The sequence below is a fragment of the Pagrus pagrus genome, assembly GCF_965226575.1.
Source record: "Pagrus pagrus genome assembly, chromosome: 3".
Classification (NCBI taxonomy): Eukaryota; Metazoa; Chordata; class Actinopteri; order Spariformes; family Sparidae; genus Pagrus; species Pagrus pagrus.
This window is the reverse complement of record NC_140187.1, coordinates 14,750,116-14,770,251: the sequence shown is the minus strand read 5'-3', so window position 1 is coordinate 14,770,251 and position 20,136 is coordinate 14,750,116. Positions and strand designations below refer to the sequence as shown.

At 41.6% G+C, this 20,136-nt stretch overlaps 1 protein-coding gene across 2 annotated transcripts; it reads right to left on the bottom strand.

The window, feature by feature from the left end:
• Positions 1 to 134: 134 nt before the first annotated feature.
• On the bottom strand, positions 135 to 19,354 carry prdm2b (PR domain containing 2, with ZNF domain b). Of its 2 annotated transcripts, none has more exons than XM_084349987.1 (9): positions 19,205 to 19,354; positions 16,443 to 16,505; positions 16,191 to 16,308; positions 14,713 to 14,816; positions 14,219 to 14,371; positions 11,010 to 11,136; positions 7,711 to 7,815; positions 3,058 to 7,610; positions 135 to 1,737 (listed from the first exon to the last, which is right to left on the bottom strand). In XM_084349987.1, exons 3-9 carry the CDS (start codon positions 16,303 to 16,305, stop codon positions 1,720 to 1,722), a joined length of 5,175 nt encoding a protein of 1,724 aa, XP_084206113.1. In that variant the 5' UTR covers positions 16,306 to 16,308; positions 16,443 to 16,505; positions 19,205 to 19,354; the 3' UTR covers positions 135 to 1,719. The 2 variants fall into 2 exon arrangements, with proteins under 2 accessions (XP_084206113.1, XP_084206112.1); XM_084349986.1 differs by having other exon boundaries at positions 19,248 to 19,354.
• Positions 19,355 to 20,136: the final 782 nt, after the last annotated feature.

The following is a 20,136-nucleotide window of genomic DNA, read 5'->3' as shown; positions in this document are numbered from 1 at the left end:
ATGTAATAGGTGGAAAATAAATTCAATGTTAAATTACCATAAAAGACCATTTCCTCCCATTCAATTTCCCATTTCCTATCTGTTTATACCCACATCCTGAACACAAGCAAAAACAAAAGAACACATTACACAAATTGAAAAACTTTTTTTATTATGTCAATTACAGCAATGTTTAACTTGAGGTCATTCGGGATTTTTGTCTTTGTTCATCCTTAAATACATAATCTTGATGCTGAAAGGCAAAACATGAAGATTTCTCGTGGAAATATAAATTAGCTTCAAATCATATTGTTCAATTTACGTTCCCATAACATGCTACAAGCGTTTAAGCACTGCCTGCTATCTCCGTCACGCAACTGGATATTGTCGAGAGTGAAAAGGTGTGGGGGCATGACACTGAAAAATGAGAAGCTTTTCATTGGTAGTCTTGGTAAATGTATCACAGAAAACAGGTGATTTTGTCCTTTCAGTTACGTTTCGGTGGCATGGCTCTTGAAAGAAAAACGACACATGAAACAACTTTTCACGCGTCCTCTTACAACGGACAAAAGAAATACAGAACACTGCGGCATTCCATTCATTTGAGGATTTGAGTAATAATCATGCATTTTTGTTGGTTCATGTGTCATTTTTATGTGTCTAAATGCTGAACGGAGACAACCAATTAAGTGACGGAAAGGCTGTAAAAGGTCTGCAAAGTGCAACAGACCTGAATACATTCCATTTACTCAACGTTTAATTAAGCCAATCTTACTGATCCAGCTCGAAATCTTGGCAGTTTGTTTTTAAAGTGCTGTATGAACACTGGGCTGAATGAGTGATATTACAAAATTCTTTTCAAGACGGACATTATTTTAAGGAGACTACAACATAATTCCCATCATTTTACAACTGGAATTACCTGCTAACGTCAGATAAACAAAAATAGTCGGCAAGTAAAAACATGAGACATAGTTGAGATTTAGACCAAAGGAATAGCTGTCAGGCCACACATCCAACCATACACATACTTACCACACACATATACAGTGTTCCTGAGGACCAATTGTTGCAGTAAACAAACTGCCATTTTCATTTTTGTTTCCCAAACAAAAATATGCCAATAAGATTATATTCTACAATATAATGACTACAGGAATTTAAATCAAAACATACATACTTTGCAAATCATGTATTAACTGAAGTAGGTGCCTGTTGGAGGAGACATGGAAATTGGCATAATCTAGTTTATACTCTATTCAGCACATGCATTAAGAGACTCTGGAAACATCAAAAAATCTAAACAACCAAATGGGGAAAAAACGGAACGAAAGAATAAACAAGTTGCCCTAACCCTAACTGATACATGATTGCCATTTGCAATAGATCAGCTTCCCAACATAACGGAGCCCTAATGTTACTGTTTTGGGTCAAGTAATGACTCATTTTGTATATATTAACTAATTGTCATTTATAGTTTCTTTTTCCTTTTTTTTTTTGCAAGGCTGGCTAAAAATCGAGGCTCAGTACAGTTCATAACACAGATGGAAGATAAAAGAGTTCCCTCCTTAAATCCAGCAGAAGGCAGTCGAGATAAGCAGACTTCACTTGTTCTGAGTGAACGAGCCAATCACCAAAAGATCGACCTCAGTGCTGTCAATGCCTTGATTAGTCCGGAGCGTTGCCTGAGAGGTGAGCACCGTATTCCCAGGAAAAAGAGCTCAACAAAGTCCACATGGCTCAATTCATCAGCACCTCCTGTAACACATACGACACACGAGGTGAGCAACACAGGACAGCGTTGGTAAGTCAATTCATCAATTAGTTGATTGGCATCTGCATCACTTACTGGCACAAATTTGATGGTAATACGTTTTTAAATGTGAGAATTTGGCGTGTTGTCTTCACATTATTGTTATCTAAACATCTTTGGGTTTTGGACTGCATGTTGGACAACACAAGAAATTTTAATGACTTCACTTTGAGCTCTAAGAAATTTGTGATGGCCATTTTTATTGTTTTCATTGTTTTTACAGACCTAACAATCAATTGAGAAAATAATTGTCAGAAAAACCGAAACTAAAAAATAACATGGTAATTGCTGCCCTAGAGCTGTGTGATCTGCTCGTAATATCACAAAAAAGAAAACATAAAAAATGGCATTTGTGCTATATTCATTTTTCATTCATTTAAAATCCATGTGTACAGGATTTTAAGATAACAGCCCGACTGAAACTGGATTTTTGAGGCAGATACCAATTTCAATATTTGAGAGCTTTATAAAACAAATCTAAGCCAATATTCAAAACCACATCCGTCCAAAATGTTAATGAGCTAAATAAAAACCAGCCCTGTTTAAAGCTTTGAGGCAGTTGATTTTTGTGATATCCAAGCCTTTTTTGGAATTGTTTATTTAGAGGGATCTATTGGCAGATATGGAAAATAATATTCATAATTATGTTTTCAATAGTGCATAGTAACATGAATATAAGAATTGTCGTTAAAGATACACAATAAATATGGGTTTAATTATAGCTGATAAATAAACAATAATACATCCAAATTGCTTTCATGGAAGTAATGATGTGTGGATGTGCTGCAAAAAAGTGAATATTGGCTTTGATTTTTCATAAAGCTCTCAGATATTAAAATCGTTTTCTGCCTCAAAAATCCAGTTTCAGTCAGGCAGTAATCTTAACATCCCGTTTCATAAAAGGAATAGGACACATGAATTTAAACTAAATAAAACATGAATAAAGCAAATTTTTAATTAATTGTAAGGTCTGTAAAAAAAATTAAACATTTCAAGTATTCATCACGATTTTCCTAGAGATCAAGGTGAGGTCACTGAGTGAGTGTCTTGCTTTGTCCAAACAACAGTCAATAACCCAGGTGATATTTACAGTAGTTAACAATAATGACAAAGAAAAGCACCAAATTCTCACATTTAAAAACCTATGACCATCTATACACACATGTGAGGGCTGTAATATGCTAAAAAAAATAGCGCAGCCAATTTACTGATCCCATCCCAATCAAGATAGACCAAAACACAACAAAAGAGAAACAATATCTCACCTGAGTCTCTTTTGGCTCTTGAATCGGTGGTTCCTCAGTTTTCACCTCAGCAGAAGGAGCTGTGTTGGGCTTCTGTAAGCTCCTCGTGACTGGACCACCTACTCTGTCCCGTGTTCGAAGGGAGAACCGCTCCTCTTTCTTCTGCTGTTGTGGTGGTGGTGATTTAGCCTCTGCTAATCTTTTGGGTGCTGCCTCTTTGCCCATACGCTGCATTCTCATGGCAGGCCGTGGTTGTGCAGTGTCACTGGGAGTGTCCGGGGCTGAAGGGGTGGGAGGTAGAGACTGAGCATGGCCCTTCTTAGTTTTTTTGCTAGCAGAAACTGGTACTGGGAACGAGGCGGGCCTCTTGAGTCGGCCCACTGTAGCAGCAGTTTTTCCTTTGCTTGGCTGGGAGGGTTCAGGGTCTGCTGCTCCAGAGCTACGAGCTCGGGTCTTTCCCAGAGGTTTAGGCCCGGTCTCTGTCTTTCTAAGATTCATGTTTTTATCTACCGCAGAAACTGCCTCTTTTTTCACCTCTGTGAGACCTTTTCTGCCCTTTTTAACAACAGGTTTCATGGGACAGCTGACTGCCATATGTTTACTGAGACTTGCAGGGTAAGTAAACTCCCGACTGCAGTGGGGGCAGACATTAGAGGGCTGTTCTTCCTCAACCTTAACAGAAGCCTTCTTTGAAAAAGTGGCAGCTTTATTTCTCTGTGAAATAGCCTTCTGGACAAGCTGGTTTTTCTTCTTACTGAGGGCACTCATTTTTGTTTTACCGGTATCTTGATTAAAGTTAAGTCTCTTTGGCTGACCCATTCTACGGAAAGCACTATGGCCTGCAGCAGCAGCTGAGGGTGACACCACTCCATTCGGACTCTTCACTATTTGCTTGAGGGGGATGGGGTTTTTCTTGGGGGTGTAACGCTTCTTATCACTAGCATTGGCACAGGCCAGGATGTGCTGGTGCAGTTCGGGCATGTTGTCAAAGCTGTTGCCACACTTGGTGCAGCGAATGGCAGTGCTGAAAGTTTGTGGTATGTTGTGGGTGGTGAAGTTAGTAGCCGAGGCCACAGAGCCAGCATGGGAACGGCTATGATAAGGAAAAGGTGGTGGTTTATAACTGGGGTAGTGTTGATTAATGCCAAGGCGGACATCAGGGACTTTAGGCTTCGCTCCTTCTGAGGCCATGATCTTTATTGTAGTGTACAGCTCTTCGTTGGGGTCCTCTGTCTCTGCCTCTGCCTCTGCCTCTGCCCCTTCCTCTGCATCATTACCATTAACATCACACTCTTCTTTTGCTAAATCAGAGTCATTGTGTGGAGCTGCTCCATCAGTTGTCTCTGGCGCTGGTGATGAGAGACTGCTTTCCTCTTTGGCTCGGGATGGATCTGTGTAGTTCTGTGGCCTCAGCTTGCCACTCTCCACAGTTGTATGTGAACATGTCTCGTTCGGATGCAGATCCTTTTGGTGCTGCTGGAGGTTACAGAGAAATGCAAACTCCTTGGAACAAACTGAGCACACAAAGATTCTGCCCACCCCGTGTAGTGTTGACCGGTGAGCCAGCAGGGCTGGGGCGTCACCGAACAGCTGCACACAGAATTCACACTTGAAGGGCCAATCGACAGCGTGCTCCGAGATATGTCCGCTGAGCTCTTTGATGGAGTTGAACGGCTCCTCGCAGACATTGCACACGAAAGTCTTGCAGTAGGTCGAGTCGACTTCCTCCGCCTCAGAGATTTTATCAGAGGGTTTTGCAGGAGCAGCACGGTGAGGTGAAGACTCCACGCCATCCTGAGGTGCATGATTCATGACCGACAGCTCATCTACGCAGTGCTGAGGCTCTTCTTTTATCTTAATCTGAGGGAGGGATGATGAAAGCAGTGGCTGGGGCGGATCATGTGATGCAGGAGGAGGAGATGATGAGGGAGATGAGGATTCTGGCTGCGATGAGAGAGCAGCAAGAGATTTCTCTGTTACCGAGTCAAGGTTTTGGTTCATTTTGCCATTTAGCAGACTGTTGCGAGTAGTAGCTAGAGAAAGATCTTCTGTAGTGGGAAGACCTACTGATTCCGGTTCAGGAGGGCTTGATGGTGGTGAAAAATTATCGGGATCTTTAAGTGGAGTCTTCGGGGAGTCCAGTGGCTCAGGGATGTGGTTGTCTTCCTCGTCTTCATTTTGTTCAGCTGAGAAAATCTCCTCAGAGTCTGACGGTGACTTGCATTCAACTGATCTTGGAGACATTTTTGGCGAGAGGACAGGAAGAGGTCTCAGTGCAGAGGAGTCAGAAGGCTGAGAAAGAGGAGAGCTAGGCATAGTCGGTGGAGAGGGTATGGTAGGTAGTACAGGGGGAGGCGGGGTTGGGGATGTCACACTGGAGGAACCGGGGGAAGAGGGGTTCAAGGTGACAGGGGTCAAAGGGGGCGGAGATGGGTTGGCCGACTCTGATGCAACATTTGGAGACCGAGAATGAAAACAACTAAGACTTGCCAATGCCGCAGGGCCCTCCTCTCCTGGCAAAGGTAGACCTACATACTCATTCATCAGCACCTTCTCAAGCATGCTGGTGTTAGGCTTTCTCTTTTTTATCAGTGGCTGTGGTGCTGGACTTGCCTTTAACTCTGGCTCGGCATTGCTCTTACGATGCAAGCTTAAATCAAGAGCTGAATCCCCAAGCACCTTGTTCAAGCTGTCACTCCTCCTACTGACAGAGTTTGACAGATCCAAGGGCTGCTGATTACAGGAGTTTCCGCCGCTATTAGAAGATGTTTGGCCATGCATATTATTTCCAGAAAGGTTCAGGCTGTCTCCATCTTCCTTATCATCAAGGCTCCCAGGAGGTGATGCGCTGCGGCTTTCCAGCTTTGGCACCTTAAGGGTGTACGGGCTCACCACCTCTGCTTTGCTGCTCTCTGTTTTACATGCAGGACTGAGCTGTGGAGAAGACGGGGGCGAGGCTGTCCTTCTTTTAAACCTGCCTGAAGCCCCCTGCAGTGGCGTGACTGACAGTGGCGAGGCCAGTCTATGGCTTTCTGTTATTAAAGCAATGGTTGATTTTTGAATGTCCTGTGTCTGAAGGAGCTGTTTGAGCTTTGGTGAGAGGTAAACAGTTTTCTCTCGTTGAAATGCTGACGAATCTGCAGCTTGTTGGAACAGCCCTCCCACTAACAAGTTAGATGAGGAAGATGTAGAGGATGAAGATGATGAAGGGGGTGTAAAAGATGCTGTTTCGGTCTCCATTTTAAGGCTGGGAACAAGTGGGGGTGTAGATGTTCTTCGTTTTGCTGCCGGCTGACCAATGTTGGAGACTTGCTTTGCAGCACTCGTCCTACCCTCCACCTTCAGTGCCTGACTGATCTGATTTGGGCTGATGATGACGGTGTCCAGACCAAACAGTGCTGCAGATCTGGAGTCCACCTCGATCACCTCACAGCTGCTCACCGAACTGGTGGACACAATCTTGCCGTCAATGTAGAAGCTCAGATTCTCAGAGATGTTTTTGGATATGTCAACTGCGTAATCGTCCCTGTCTGCCTCATCTTCTGTGTCCGCACTGGGCACGTAGACGGGTGGAGGGCTGGTGCTGGGGGACTCATCGGGCAGCTGCTGCTGCACGGATGCCTCTTGCAGCAGCATGCCTTTCCTGCGAACTCCTTTTGGTAACAAGTGCCGCTCGTGTATTCTGCGTTGGTGCCGGCGCATGTTGGTGTGTGTGCCAAATGCTTTATTACAGTACTTGCAGGGATGGAGTTCCTTAGACTCCCCATTTTCATCCAATATAAAGGGACGGTCTGAATGAGGCCCCAACTCCTTTCTCTGCATCTCAGAGTTGTGCAGAGGTCCTCCTGTAAACTGGGACCCTATGGCTATGTAGTGACTAGTTGGGCTGGTGCAGTCAGGACTTGAAGCGTCAGTCTGCACCACAGGACTGAGTAGAGTGGCGGTCCCAGCCAGAGAGCCAGGCCTTTTCTTAGGCCCACTCTCATGCCTTCTCTCATGCCGCCGCCGCCCCACCTGTGAGCCAAAGGATTTACTGCAGTAGCGGCACTTGAACAGTTGTGCTTGCTGGTTAGTGATGGCATGAATGTGATTGTGACGTTCCAGACCCTGCCTGGTAGAGAAGTGGCGCTCACAGTGCTGACAGGGATATGACTCTCCGTGGGGATCACCCTCTAGGTCACCATCGGGATCAGGGTCAAGGTCAAGATCAGGATCAGGATCAACCTCTGGTTCTTGCCCTGCAAGCGAGGAAGACTCCAACTTTCCAAGCAAATCCTTATGGCTTTCTTCACCACGGGTCAGCGATGGTCCAGGCTGCTTATTTTGCATGAAACCAACTGCAGCTGAATACTGAGCAGTTTGTTGCTGTACTTCACTTGGTTCCTCCAAATCATCATTATCCTCCTCCTCTTCTTCCTCCTCCTCTTCTTCCTCCTCCTCCTCCCCATTTCCCCTGTCTGTCATCACTGCTGACCTGTCCACATGTCTATGGTCAGTGCTTCCCATGGGATGGGTTTCCTGGAGTTCCTGTGAGGGCCCTAAGGTTGAGGACCTCTCATCCTCCTCCTTCAGACCTGTAAACAATTTATCACAAGTGTCAAATTATGCCTTTTTGTCAGGAATTTCAATGAAAGATTGGGTGATATGCTGGTTATCCATAACAAGTAAACGTACCTTCTCTCCCATCCCACATTTCCTCGACAGTAGGTTTGGTTACACTCGTTTTCTTGAATCCAACCAAACCAGCCTGTCTGGCTCTCTCCAGCAGCTTTCTTCTAGCTGCAAGTACAAACACACCCATCACTTTTTAACAGGCTCAATAGAAAGCAAACACAGGCTTAAAAATGTGTATAAAAAGTGTAGAAAACCAGTATAGTGAGTATATCCTTGCATTTTTAACCAGCTAGGTTTTTCCAACAAGTATTTAATGAGCTGAATCCTCAGTCGTTTTTTTTTTTTTTTTTTTTTAAAAACACACATTTTTGACCAAATAGCAGGCTTTGTTATTTCTTGTAAACAAATTCTACTAACCACATAGCTTGCTCTCGCTTAGCCCTTTGGTGTCAATGAAAAGAAATGTCAAATAATTATTCAAAAGAAAAGATCATTCAGACCTTCCTGTGCTACTACAGTCCCAAATTTCTGATGAGGACAATTCAAACAAGAAATCAGCTCGTGATCTTGTGTGGAAAATGTCACAGGCCTACTCTGTCTGACAGGTATGGCTCACGGCATTTACGTGGCTGAGATATTGCAGAGAAAGGATCACATGTATTGTGTGTACTGCTCTCAGTGGGGCCCAACATTTGCAAGTAAAACTACATTTTCTGACTTGACCTCAAACTTTAAACATGAAACACTCACAGCACCTCTGCAGAAGCATTTTGAAGGGAGGAATCTATTTTGCATTAAGTCTGCCGAAATGACAATAGGAGGAATACCTTTCACATTGCGAAGGAAGAGCTGCCATTCACTAAATTCAAGGGTCACATTGAACTGTTAAATAACAACAAGTGAATGGGACATTTAGCAATAACAAAGCATGTGCACAGCTCGTGGGAGTTATCACTGAAGATGACCAGAGAAAAGATAAAGGATTCCACTTATCTGTCCTTCATGAATGATGGTGACATTGATGTGTAAACAAAAGACTGCATCAAGAGAGGCCGGCAGAAGTCATAAAACTACATAATAGAATAAAAATGTAAAAATTGATAATATTATTGTTGGGTTGCAGACAGAGAAAGGATGCTGCTTCAGAGTTAAAGTTGAACATTAATAAATGTATTATTTTATTGCCAATCAGAAACAAAACACTGCTAACAATAATCGGAAAAATGCTGAATATCAGCCCTGATGATAATCGTCTATTCCTAGTAGGGAGTATAAGTGCTGTGAGTGAGGAGGAAGAGGAAGTTTGTGTGGAGCTCTGAATGAGTTGACCTTGCAGCCTCACGAGGCTTTCAAAATGATGTGCTTTTTCATGCATTTGTAATTTAAATAAGGTAACTGATAAATAAGATAAATCAAGTCTCAGGTAGTTAATAGCATGACACTATGTCTAACTTCTAAGCCTTGTCTAACTCAAGAGGCTTCGCTGGCACTTCCTCATCATTGGAGTGTGTCAACAAGGTCATCTGACCTGGCCTACAAAGCCTAATTCATACCAGGCAAACACATGCTGCAGGTCAGTCATCTGACCAGCATGGTCTACAGCAGTAACACAACTTCACAAACATTTTGAGTATCTCACTGCAATAGCATTTAGGAGCGTGAGCCTGTTCTTTCATTTTATGTGCAAGCACACCGACTTTGGCATACATCCATTAGGTATCATGCATGGTGCTTGATATTAAAATGAGGCTAGCAGGATATGTTAGCTATCTTCACTAAGGCTGACTTTGCAGTGCAGTACAGGGCTGCCAAAAGCCACCACACTGCAGTACAGAGAGATGATGTGCAAGAGGTTATTGCCTGTAGGGTTACACAGATAATGTAACAGGCTTTTCTTGTAAGAAATTACAAAAAGACAACAACAACAAAAACAATTTTTTGAACAAAGCTTGTAAAACGACAACCTTTCAAAAAGACAAACTCAATAGATATGGCTCACACAGCTCTTATTTGTTTTCTGCCTCATTTCACAGGCATGTTTGGAGTTGCAGGGATGGATTTGACTTCCTGAATGATGCCTTTATTTATATGTCAACTTAACTACATATAAATAATCAGTCAGCGCCCCTAAAGTACATTTGTAAGCATCCAAGCATCCTATTCTTGTGTTATTACCCAAGGTTTCATAACCATACATTACTGCACACTACATAGTGTCGCTTATCCATCATGCCAAATATTTAAGATAGACGGGTGAAACAATAAGTGTCATAAACAAACCACAACAGTTGAGATCAGATAGCAGACACAGAATATATACATTTTTATCTATTAGCTCTCATCTCTGTGGTCCCACATGGTCCAAAACATTTGGACACTGTGTCCAAAGTTCACACTGACAGATGTAATTATGACACGCTGCCCAGTTGTTTCCAGCAATTAATCAATAACACACCCTTAACTTCAGTTATCATGTATTTATTGGAGACATAATCAACTAAAAAGGTGACATTTCTGTAATTTTAGTTGAATGGGTTTTGTTCTGATGTCTCGACTATTATCAGGCTGTAACACTATATAACGCTAGTCCTACCTATTACAATGCCTGCCACCGTGTTAACTGTGTTTCCATATTATCGATATGATCGGTTTTTAATAATAATTCACTCCAGGCAGTTTGCTATCTGCTCCTGTACACCGGGATGTCCGTGCGTTCAGACCTAGCCGTTTAGCATCATGCTAGCATGCAACACCAAGTCTGTCAACTCGATGAACTGGTTATTCTGGACCCACAGCGACGTTATAGGTAAATTTAAACACTATCCACGAGATACAACAGCCATATTTTAGGTTGTTATCCAACACCTGCGCTGTAATTAGCCCACATTTGAATAGGGAAGCTGGCTAGTTAGCTAACCTGCTAGGCCATCACCAAGTAAGAGAGGCTCGCCGATGGATGGCTTTCATGCTTTAGGAACTCAAGGAAGGTCACATCCTCGACAACGTCAGGACCCAGAGGAGGAAAAGCTGCTAAAAAGTTGCTCAAATGCTCGTTTAACAGCTAAACTCGGGTGTTTTACGGAGACGGGTGAGCTTCCTGGTCGTTATTTAGAGCCAAATCTGCCCGCAGCGACGAGTTTCAGGTCGGGTATGAAAGTAGAGAAAAGCCCCACACATCGCCAGCGCTAGCTTCCACTAGCCTTCCTTCATTTGTAGCTAGCTAGCTCGCCAGTTACAACTTCGACTGAGCTGCAAAGAAATCGACTCAAAGCTAATTTAGCGGGGCGCGCGAGACGCACACACGTCGGGGATTAAAGCCGAGCAGGAGTGTCATCTTTGAGTTTAAAGTAAGGCCTCACCTCGCTTCGCCCTGGGTGAATTTTTCCTGTTCAGACTGCTGGCTCTTTCTTCCTCCAGTGCAGCTGTTATCTCGGGGTTGTCTTCCACAGTGTACCACACCAGCAGCTCCTCTCCCGGCCCGATAGGCTGCAACAATGAGAGATGAGGTCGGCCACCAATCAGAGCCCGGCTTGCTGAGAGGCAAGGGGGGATATTTGGGCCACTGTGCATCTTATCTGTCTCGAGGTTGGAGGGGGGGTGTATGGAATTTGACAGTGTTTTCTCCAGACTGCAGTAAATCCTCCAATCAATGAGGCAGGTTAAACACTTTTGTTTGCATGAATCTAAACGGGTGTTGAGCTTCATAAAAAAAAAAAAACATACCAGAAATGATGCATGCATGTTGAGACAATTTTACCCAGTGGTGGAAGAAGTGTTCAGATCCTTCTCTTAAGCAAAAGTGCCATCGTAACCAGGGATAGACCGATTATTGGGCTGATATTCAGCATTTTTCCCCTTTATCAGATTGCTGATAAAATGTGCTACTTTGGCTGTAGTGAACGGAGTTGTGCCATGAATTACACATATGATGTTTTGAAAGTTGTAGTTTGTCTCAAAACTAATGAAATATAAGACTGAGAGTATGTAATTATTTAAAAAAACAAAAAAAAACCAGTCGCGTTAGTGACATCGTCTCATTGAACGGTCACCACAACCTGTAACTTAAACATTGTAGAGCTGGTCCTGAATATTAGCAGCTCACAGAACTGACAAACTACCCTTTCACAGCACGGCATTGTCAATATGGCCAGATTTATTGTGATTTTAACCTTAGGTAGGACTTTTTCTGTGTCGAGGCGACACCCATGTTGGTGTTATACATCTTTTGAGCAGACGATGTAGTTCACTGAGCGGTTTCACGCAAAACTAGATGATATTTTAATTTAATTATGACAAATTGTCACTTTCTTAAAAATATCTTTTAAATAACTTTTAAATTCACAATCATCATATGTGTAGTTCATGGCACAATTCAAACAGGATCAAAACATTATTTGTCTTTCTCCACTCACTACCATTCAAAGTTTTTCCGTAATGAGGTCCCACGGGGCCAAACGGAAGCGGGTGTGTCTCTCTGTGATGCAGCATCCTCTCACACACGTCAACAGTATCTGATTGTTAACACTTCACAGTTAATAGCTTATAAACACTGAGTAATCTGAATCTGCAAAGTAACTAGCAACTAAATCTATCAAATTAAATGAAAATAAAATGTAGTGGAGAGGACGTATAAAGTAGCAGAAAATCAGAGTACTCAAGTAAAGTACCTGGAAATTGTACTTAAGTAAATTGTAATAAGGTTTATTTCATCACTGGTTGTTTGAAATGTTGACACAAAGAAACTGAAAATTGAATATCGGTCCCAAGTATCAGTTTTCAGTCTCCTTGGTTTCGGTATCAGCCCTAAAAAAGGGATATCAGTCGACCCCCAATCGTAACCATATGAAAGACCTGCACTCAGAATTAGGGCTGGACAACCCCTCAAATTTTGCCTTGATCCAATAAGTCACTTCGAGGTCAGAATCACCGATAACAATGCAAATACTACTAGAACAGCTAATGTAATATGCAGTGATGTAATGTATCTAAGTATATTTACTAAAGTACTGCACTTAAGGGGCCACTACAGTATGTAGTTTTGGAGAAGAAATTCAAAGTTGGAATTTCAATATTTACAATATAAATGAGGTAATAATAAAAACTCGGAAATATTAATTTTTTTCATAACTGAATAAACAAGCTGTTCTCAGATGATAATAAGGTCCCCAGAACACTGTTTGAATCTAGAAAGGTGGCAGGGTCCGCCACATATAAACAAAGTAAAACAGGATGAAGCTGCGTTGTCCTTTAAGGTCAGCTTGTTTATTCAGATCTTTCCCTTCTGATTAAAATGTCCTGCCCCAAACTACACAGTGCACCTTTAAAGTGGCAACAGACCAGATTGTATAGTTATTATGGGGTATGGGTTATTCATGGTATTATAGATTTATAGGGAACCAATTTAAAACACTGATTGTTTCATTATTCTATATCCATTAAATCAATATGATACGTTGAAGCAGAAAACTTCTCGTTTGCCAGTTTAAGTAGGATTTTGTGCTGCGTGTACTCAGCAGGTGATTGGAGGGGGAATGAGGGCAGGGACGCCATCACCCCTCTTCATCCCCCAGTAACAAAGAGAGTGCAGGGGCAGAGGGGTTGTTCAAGTTCAATATGTCAGTCTAGTCTGCCTCACTCATTGATTATTCAAATGGCAGGAAGTTTGCACAAGTTATACTCTATAGCCCAGACCGTGGGTCTGACACCACAATAACCACAAGAGTCAGTCCGTTAGTCGTGGGTGAATGACATGAACTGGGTCAAACAAACAATACATCAAACTGCATCTTGTATTTCCATTTTCTACTACTGTATACTTCCACTCCAAATTGTTCATTTTACTCTCTACATTTAGAAATTAACTTTTATAATAACAGATTGCATTCTGCATCAGAGCACATTTTCATATTAATTTATTTATCAGTAATCTGAAAAAAAAAAAAGTTTTTAAAAATACAGATTCCAATAATCTGAAAAATGCAGAATATCTGATCCAATAATCAGCTAGGCGGATGATCAGTCAACCCATAGTCTACACAGTGTGTACATACATGTAAATATATGTATACTTTACTATCACTTGTAATTTTGATTCGTATTCATATGTGTTACTTTTACTTTTATCAAAGTCATATTTAAATATGATGACTTTTACTCAAGTAAGACTTCCGGTGAAATGTAGAGAAGTAAAATGTGTCCATGTGGCCACTTCATAAGGTGCACCTATACAATTAAATGTGATCAGCTATATATTCTACCTTTAAAAAGATAATAGTGCTCAGGTGTGATCGAATCAGTGAGGTGTTAATTTAACAATATGTTTATAACTGAAGTGGTAGTTTGCGGTGGTGTTGAACTGGACTACATTTCATTAACCCGTTTCTAATGATTTACAAACATGAGAGGAAGTATTTTAAAAGTTTCATATTTCATATGTGCTAACCTAATTCTATTTGTCAGATCATAACAACATTTAGAGTTTTCATTTGTCCTCTTGTTCACTTTATTTCAGTCCATTAGCCCTGGCTTGTAGCACCTACAGGCTTTTATGAATGTGTGTTTGACTTACCTTTAACACTTTGTAGTAAATGGCTCTGTTAATCTCCAGAGGGAAAAGATTCTGCTCGTCACTGGAGCGTGCCCAGTTCACATATCGCAGCCAGTTTCCCTTCATGGGGTCTGTAGCGTCAACGCACATCCAGCCCCGTGCAGGGAAATAAACCTACAGGTCACAGGTACAAAGACGACGTTCTAAAAATACATGCATCGCTCTAAGAGACCTGGACAGGAGCAGTGAAAAGAGGTCACCTCAAACATAAATAACCAGTGAGCAGCAGCATTTGTCATAGCAATGTAATAACAAAGGCTTTGTAATGTTCCTCAATAACAGCGGTTGCGTCATTAAACTTTAACAGGTGACGACACATTTTGTACTTAAATAAACTTTTGAACTTGAAACTCGATGCAGAATGCAGTCGGGCTCGTTGTAGGTTTGCGTCGACTGTTACAAACGTTGAGGTAAGTATTCAGGGAAACGAGTCGGCGGAGCAGCCTGTAACGTACCTCCCACATGTAAACATTACTCGTCACCTGGGACCGCTTCTTCTTCTCTCCAACAAATGGTCCAAACCTCTTGCCTTTGGGAATGACCTGCGTGGCCCAGACACCTGAAAGATGAATGAGGAGAAACATCTTATAGCAGTTACATTTGAGATTTAGGTAGCAACTCACTATTATTCTCATTATCGATTAATCTGCCGATTAGTTTCTGGATTCATTGATTTATTGTTTGGTCTATAAAATGTTAGAAAATAGGGGAAAATGTCCATCCCCGTTTCTCAAAGTCCTGGGTGACATCTTTAAAATGTCTTGTTGTTTTTCAGTTTAATATGATATAAAACAGAGAAGAGCAGGAAATCTCATGATTTGAGAGGCAGAACACAGCATTTTCTGCCATGAGAAGTAATTTACCAATGTTGATTAGTTGATTAGTCTAATTGCTGCAGCTAAATTTAAGATGATATTTTAGCACCTAATATGTTGTGTGTTGTAAATATGTCTTGTAAGATAACCTGATGAAGGTCTGAGTACCAAAACATTGTTGTAATTAAACTTAATTGCAAATGAAGTGAGAGTTCTTTCCCTGATTTTGTCGGCGCATGGTCTTCTCCTACACACCTGTCGAGCCTCAGGTGTGCCAAAGCTGTACTCTGTGAACATTAAATATGTTGAAATTTGGAGAGTGGTGCCCAAAACAGATGTCCTGCACACTGTGTTTGACTTAACAATGGTGAACCTTAAACGTTTTTAAAGGTTAATTGTAATGTTGCTTGTGTAATTTTTTACTTTTCATTTTCTTCTTTATCAAATTTGATCTGACATTAACATCAATGGTCCCCATACCTCTTCTGTGGTGACTGTGGAATAAGGAAAAGTCTAAAGCATTACTTTTTATGAGTAGCTTAAGTGAGGCATGGTATAATACACTGTAAGCCTTTTGACATAGCATTCATATTAGCTCTTGTTTACACCAGTAGATCCTCCTCAAATGTGTTCAAAGTTAACCGAGGGTCAAAAGTTCTCCATTTTCCAACACAGCTTGGAAGTCATCTCAAAAGTTATACATCAATGAAGTGCAAATGGGAAATCAACATGTTAAAAAGGGGCTTTGTCGAACATCTGTGTTGAGCTGAAAGTTGGTTGTTAGTCTAGAAATGGAGTCCGCTAACATGAACTAACGTTAGCTACTGTTGCTCTCTGTTAGCAGAACGGAGAGACGAAAACAGTCGAGAACGTACATAAAGTCACATCCTTTGGACTGTCATGGAAAATCTGAACTGAGTCAACTTAACAACTTGTCCACAGGCTTTTTGCGGGTTTCATTTTTCATGTCACATTACAATCTGCTCACATAGGGTCAATAAAAAGGCGATTCATTTGTGTAAATGGCTGCAAATTGCCACACAGAGCCCCTTTAATGGTCTTACAGGTGCTGTTAAAGTTGCTCTTTCCTAGAACAGAACAGACACGTATGTACTCACCAACACGGCTTTGATTTATGGCCGAAGGTCCGAGACTCAAACAGTCAGGCAAACCCTTCCACACATGAGCTGGAACCTCGTCTAGAGTTTCCACCGTCCCTCCTGTAATGGCCATGATCTAGAATACATTGAACATGTAAAAAATCAAAACTCTGTGGGAAAAATGGAAAATATAAATACGCAGGCCATGTTTAACACCAATAGATAATATGCTCATTTGATTAACTGTAAGAAGTACTGTAGATATTTTACCTGCTCAGGTAGGTTTCCTCAACACAGTGGGCACCAGGTCTTAATGGAGCATTGTCACATGGACTGTAATACAGAGCAGAGGAGGCACTTGAATGGATGCTCTCAAAGTTGCCTCATTACAAACTGCATCTCAGTGAGGGGGAAATGTCAACTGTCTAATACAACTTTCATTGCAAGTGTTGACGTTTTTTTTTTTGTTGTTGTTGCATAGAACGGAAACACGACACCAGATAAAAAAAACCAACATCAACCATGACTTATTTTCATAGTGGCTCTGACCCGACCACATTCAGGACAAGAGAGAGGTGTCTCTGAAAGAGCTGAATGTGTTGGAGTCATGAAGGCTGCGGCATGCAAATTTAACCACAGGTAGAGAGCATATTCATAAGCCACTGATAAAAAAAGACCCCAAAAAAACAAAACAGTATCAGCAGTTTGAAGCCTTGTTCATAAATACAGAAAATAGGAAGTGAATTGATGCAGGCTTATTTACAGGGCTGCAACTAATATTAGTCATTGTGAACAGGGCTGCAGCCAGGATTTTAGAAATACTGAGTCCAAGTCCACCATCTCCCAGAAAAATTTGGCCAGAGACCATTTATTAAGTCTCAATTTCTTTATTATTTTGATTATTTATTTATTTTTTTTAAAACGCCCCGCTTGTCCATTTCTATTTTCAGCATTGTGACAGAGTTTTTTCAGATCATCCAGTCGGTCTTTCAGTTGAAAAAAAACATGGAGAATTTTCTCACATCATAAATAAACACTGATCAATCCTGAATTTGTTTATTTATTGGGTTAAAACTAGTCATATTTACTGTATTTCTTCTCAAAACTCACTCCAGGTTCCTAAAACACCTACGATCCCAGAAAGGATTACAGAGGATGCGACCTCAGTGTCCTCAATGGAAGCTCCAATAATGATCGTGGATTACTTTGCAGACTATTTTGACGATTAATACATATAAAATGCCAGAAAATATTCAGTGCTCAACAACTTTCCAGAGCCCAACGTGATGATTTAAATAGCTTCTCAGAAAACTCCAAAGATGAGCCCTGTAAGAAGGTGCAGCATCAAACACAGCCATTCAGATCTTTTAGACTGTGAGCTGTGAAATTCTGGATGAAATGTCTTTGTCACGACCGTCAAATGATCTCTGTGGTTGTACTGCCAAGATAAAAGACGATATTTTCTTTATGAATTTTTGAAAAAGCATGTGACAGCTGCTACTTTCATCTATCAGTGGCACAAAAGAGAGAAAAGCAGAACACCCTCATCAAACCATTATCAATCAAGTCAATACATTTCCTCTTGATCAACTCATCAATAAATCAACCTTGGCTTTCTTGCTTACTTGAACTAAAGGTAAAGGGATTTGAAAATGACTGATCACAACTCCAGCACCAGGAGATTCCAGTTAGGGGAAGAAATTAACCTAAACTTTATTTAAGTTCTTGAAATGCAATCATTTCATTTATCAATGGTACACAAGAGAGAAAAATAAGCAAATCGTCACACTTGAGGGACTGGGATCAGTGAATTTTGCTTAGAAAATGACTAAAATGATGATCAGAGAAGTCAAACCAAATACATTCAAGGACTTTTAGCTTTCTTGCATTGACAAAAAAACAGATGTTTCCATCACAGGCACTTACTATGCTCAGTAAGTAAGCATCAGGTACGGCTAAAGGTCCTAAAACAACTGTGAGCCATACAGATATTATACATGTTTGCTTCAGTGCATGTTGTGTCACTCGTAGTGCGAGTTGGAGATTCTGGATGAAATGTCTTTGTCACGACTGCCAAATGATCTCTACGGATTTTCAAAAGGTGTCGTTCCCTTATTCAAGTTCTTAAAATGCACACGAGAGGAAGGAAACAAAAATCAGCAAATCCTCACGTTTGAGAGACTGAAGGTTGCTCAGAAAACGACAGACGATTATCAGAAAACTCAAACATCATCTATTCACTGAATCAACTTATAGCTTTCTTGCATTGAGGGAAAAAACAGATTTTCCATCACTTCCTTTGCTTTAGCAAGTTGCTTTTTGTCCCAGCTGACACACAAGCCAATTGTTCAGGAGCACAATGAGCTGACATGTGTCCTGTGGGGCTGAGCTCACACATCACACTCAGTTCATTCACAAGAAAACCCACACACACATATTCCAGACGGTTCACTGGCAAATCTGTTAAAACTAACGACCTTTACTTGATTTGATGCTGATGCTACCATCTCAAAGGCAGATAGACAAAGCTAAGACAATAAACCTTTGTGTCTACAGATGTGTGGAGCTCAAGCTTTAACATCCCTTTCTTAAAATCAAGGACAATAAAAGCATCAACTTTAAACTCATTTTCTTTTGCTGGACTACAATCCGCTGGTGCTGGAGTTGTGATCAGACATGTTTAAATCCCTTCTAGCTGAACTTCAAGCAACAAATGGACAGATTTCATTGTGGGTGTGTGCATGTGTGCTTGTGCGTGAAAGAAAAAAGCGGATCTTAAAGCGTTTTGCCTCAGTTCACCCTCCTTAAAGTTGACAAAGACGTGCAAAAATGAGCGGCTGTGTGCACCGTGCAGCCTGGAGGAGGATGCAGTTTATTGTTAGACAAACCGTCCTCTCTCCTTCCTCTCCCCCCCGATGCTGGCCGGAGTAAAGTGGCTGCACGCAGCCTTCCTCCCCCCTCGATGCTGCTGCCTGTCGCAGGCTGCTTTTTCCTCTCTTTTGTGGCTTCAGGCTACTCACAAGCGCACTTACCTGCTCTGATTTGACCGGGTACTTGTGCTTTTTTGTGCTCTACCTGCTTTCAATCTGCTGAAAAATGGCGGATGGAGGGCTTGAGTCGGAAAGCCTCTTCTGTAACTCGGATCGTAGTTGGGAGAGGCAGCCCTGTCAGACCCGTGCAACACACACACACACGCAGCCAACAATGATCAGCAAGGAGGGTTTTTTGTAGGCGACGAGGCTCCCTGCTCTGCTCTCCTGCAGCCCTGTCCACACTGCAGCAGCCTGACATGAAACCATGCCAATTAAGTACCTTGCTCAGATTCATGTGTGAGCGTAATGGGCCTGTAGGCTGGTGCCATCTGTGCGTCCATGAATAGCAAAGGAGAAAGTCAATAAAAGCAGGGAAATGATGGCTGTTAGGTGTTATGTGGTGGTTAAATGTCCTTAGCTTTGATATTTTCTTCAATCAAATGTTCAACCTGTGGTGAGTTGTTGCTGTGTTGTTTTACTTTTTGGCTCATGTATGATATTGATGAAGCATTCATACAAACTCAGAAACATTAATTTCCATAACTGAATAAAACAAGTCACCCTCAGGAGGATATAACGTCCTCAAAGGGCCCTTAGATGCGTCCTGTAAATATAAAAAGCTGTTTAAAATGGTGTTCTTCTTTGAGTGTGGTTTGTTTGTTCAGTCATGAAAATGTCTCAATGAATATTTTTCTCTTCTGATTCACATTTCTTCCCGAAACCACAGAGAGGACCTTTAATACATTCTCAAACATCTGCCAACAAAGAGAATGAGTAATTTATCAGAGTTCAGGATGCATAAGTGAGCAGTCTGGAGAGTGCTGCGTAAACACAATGTGTTGGTATGATTCAATTAAACTTACTTCATATTTCACCAGGATGAGTCACTCTGTCAGTGCTGCTGTCCAAGAAGTCCAACGCACAAACAATAA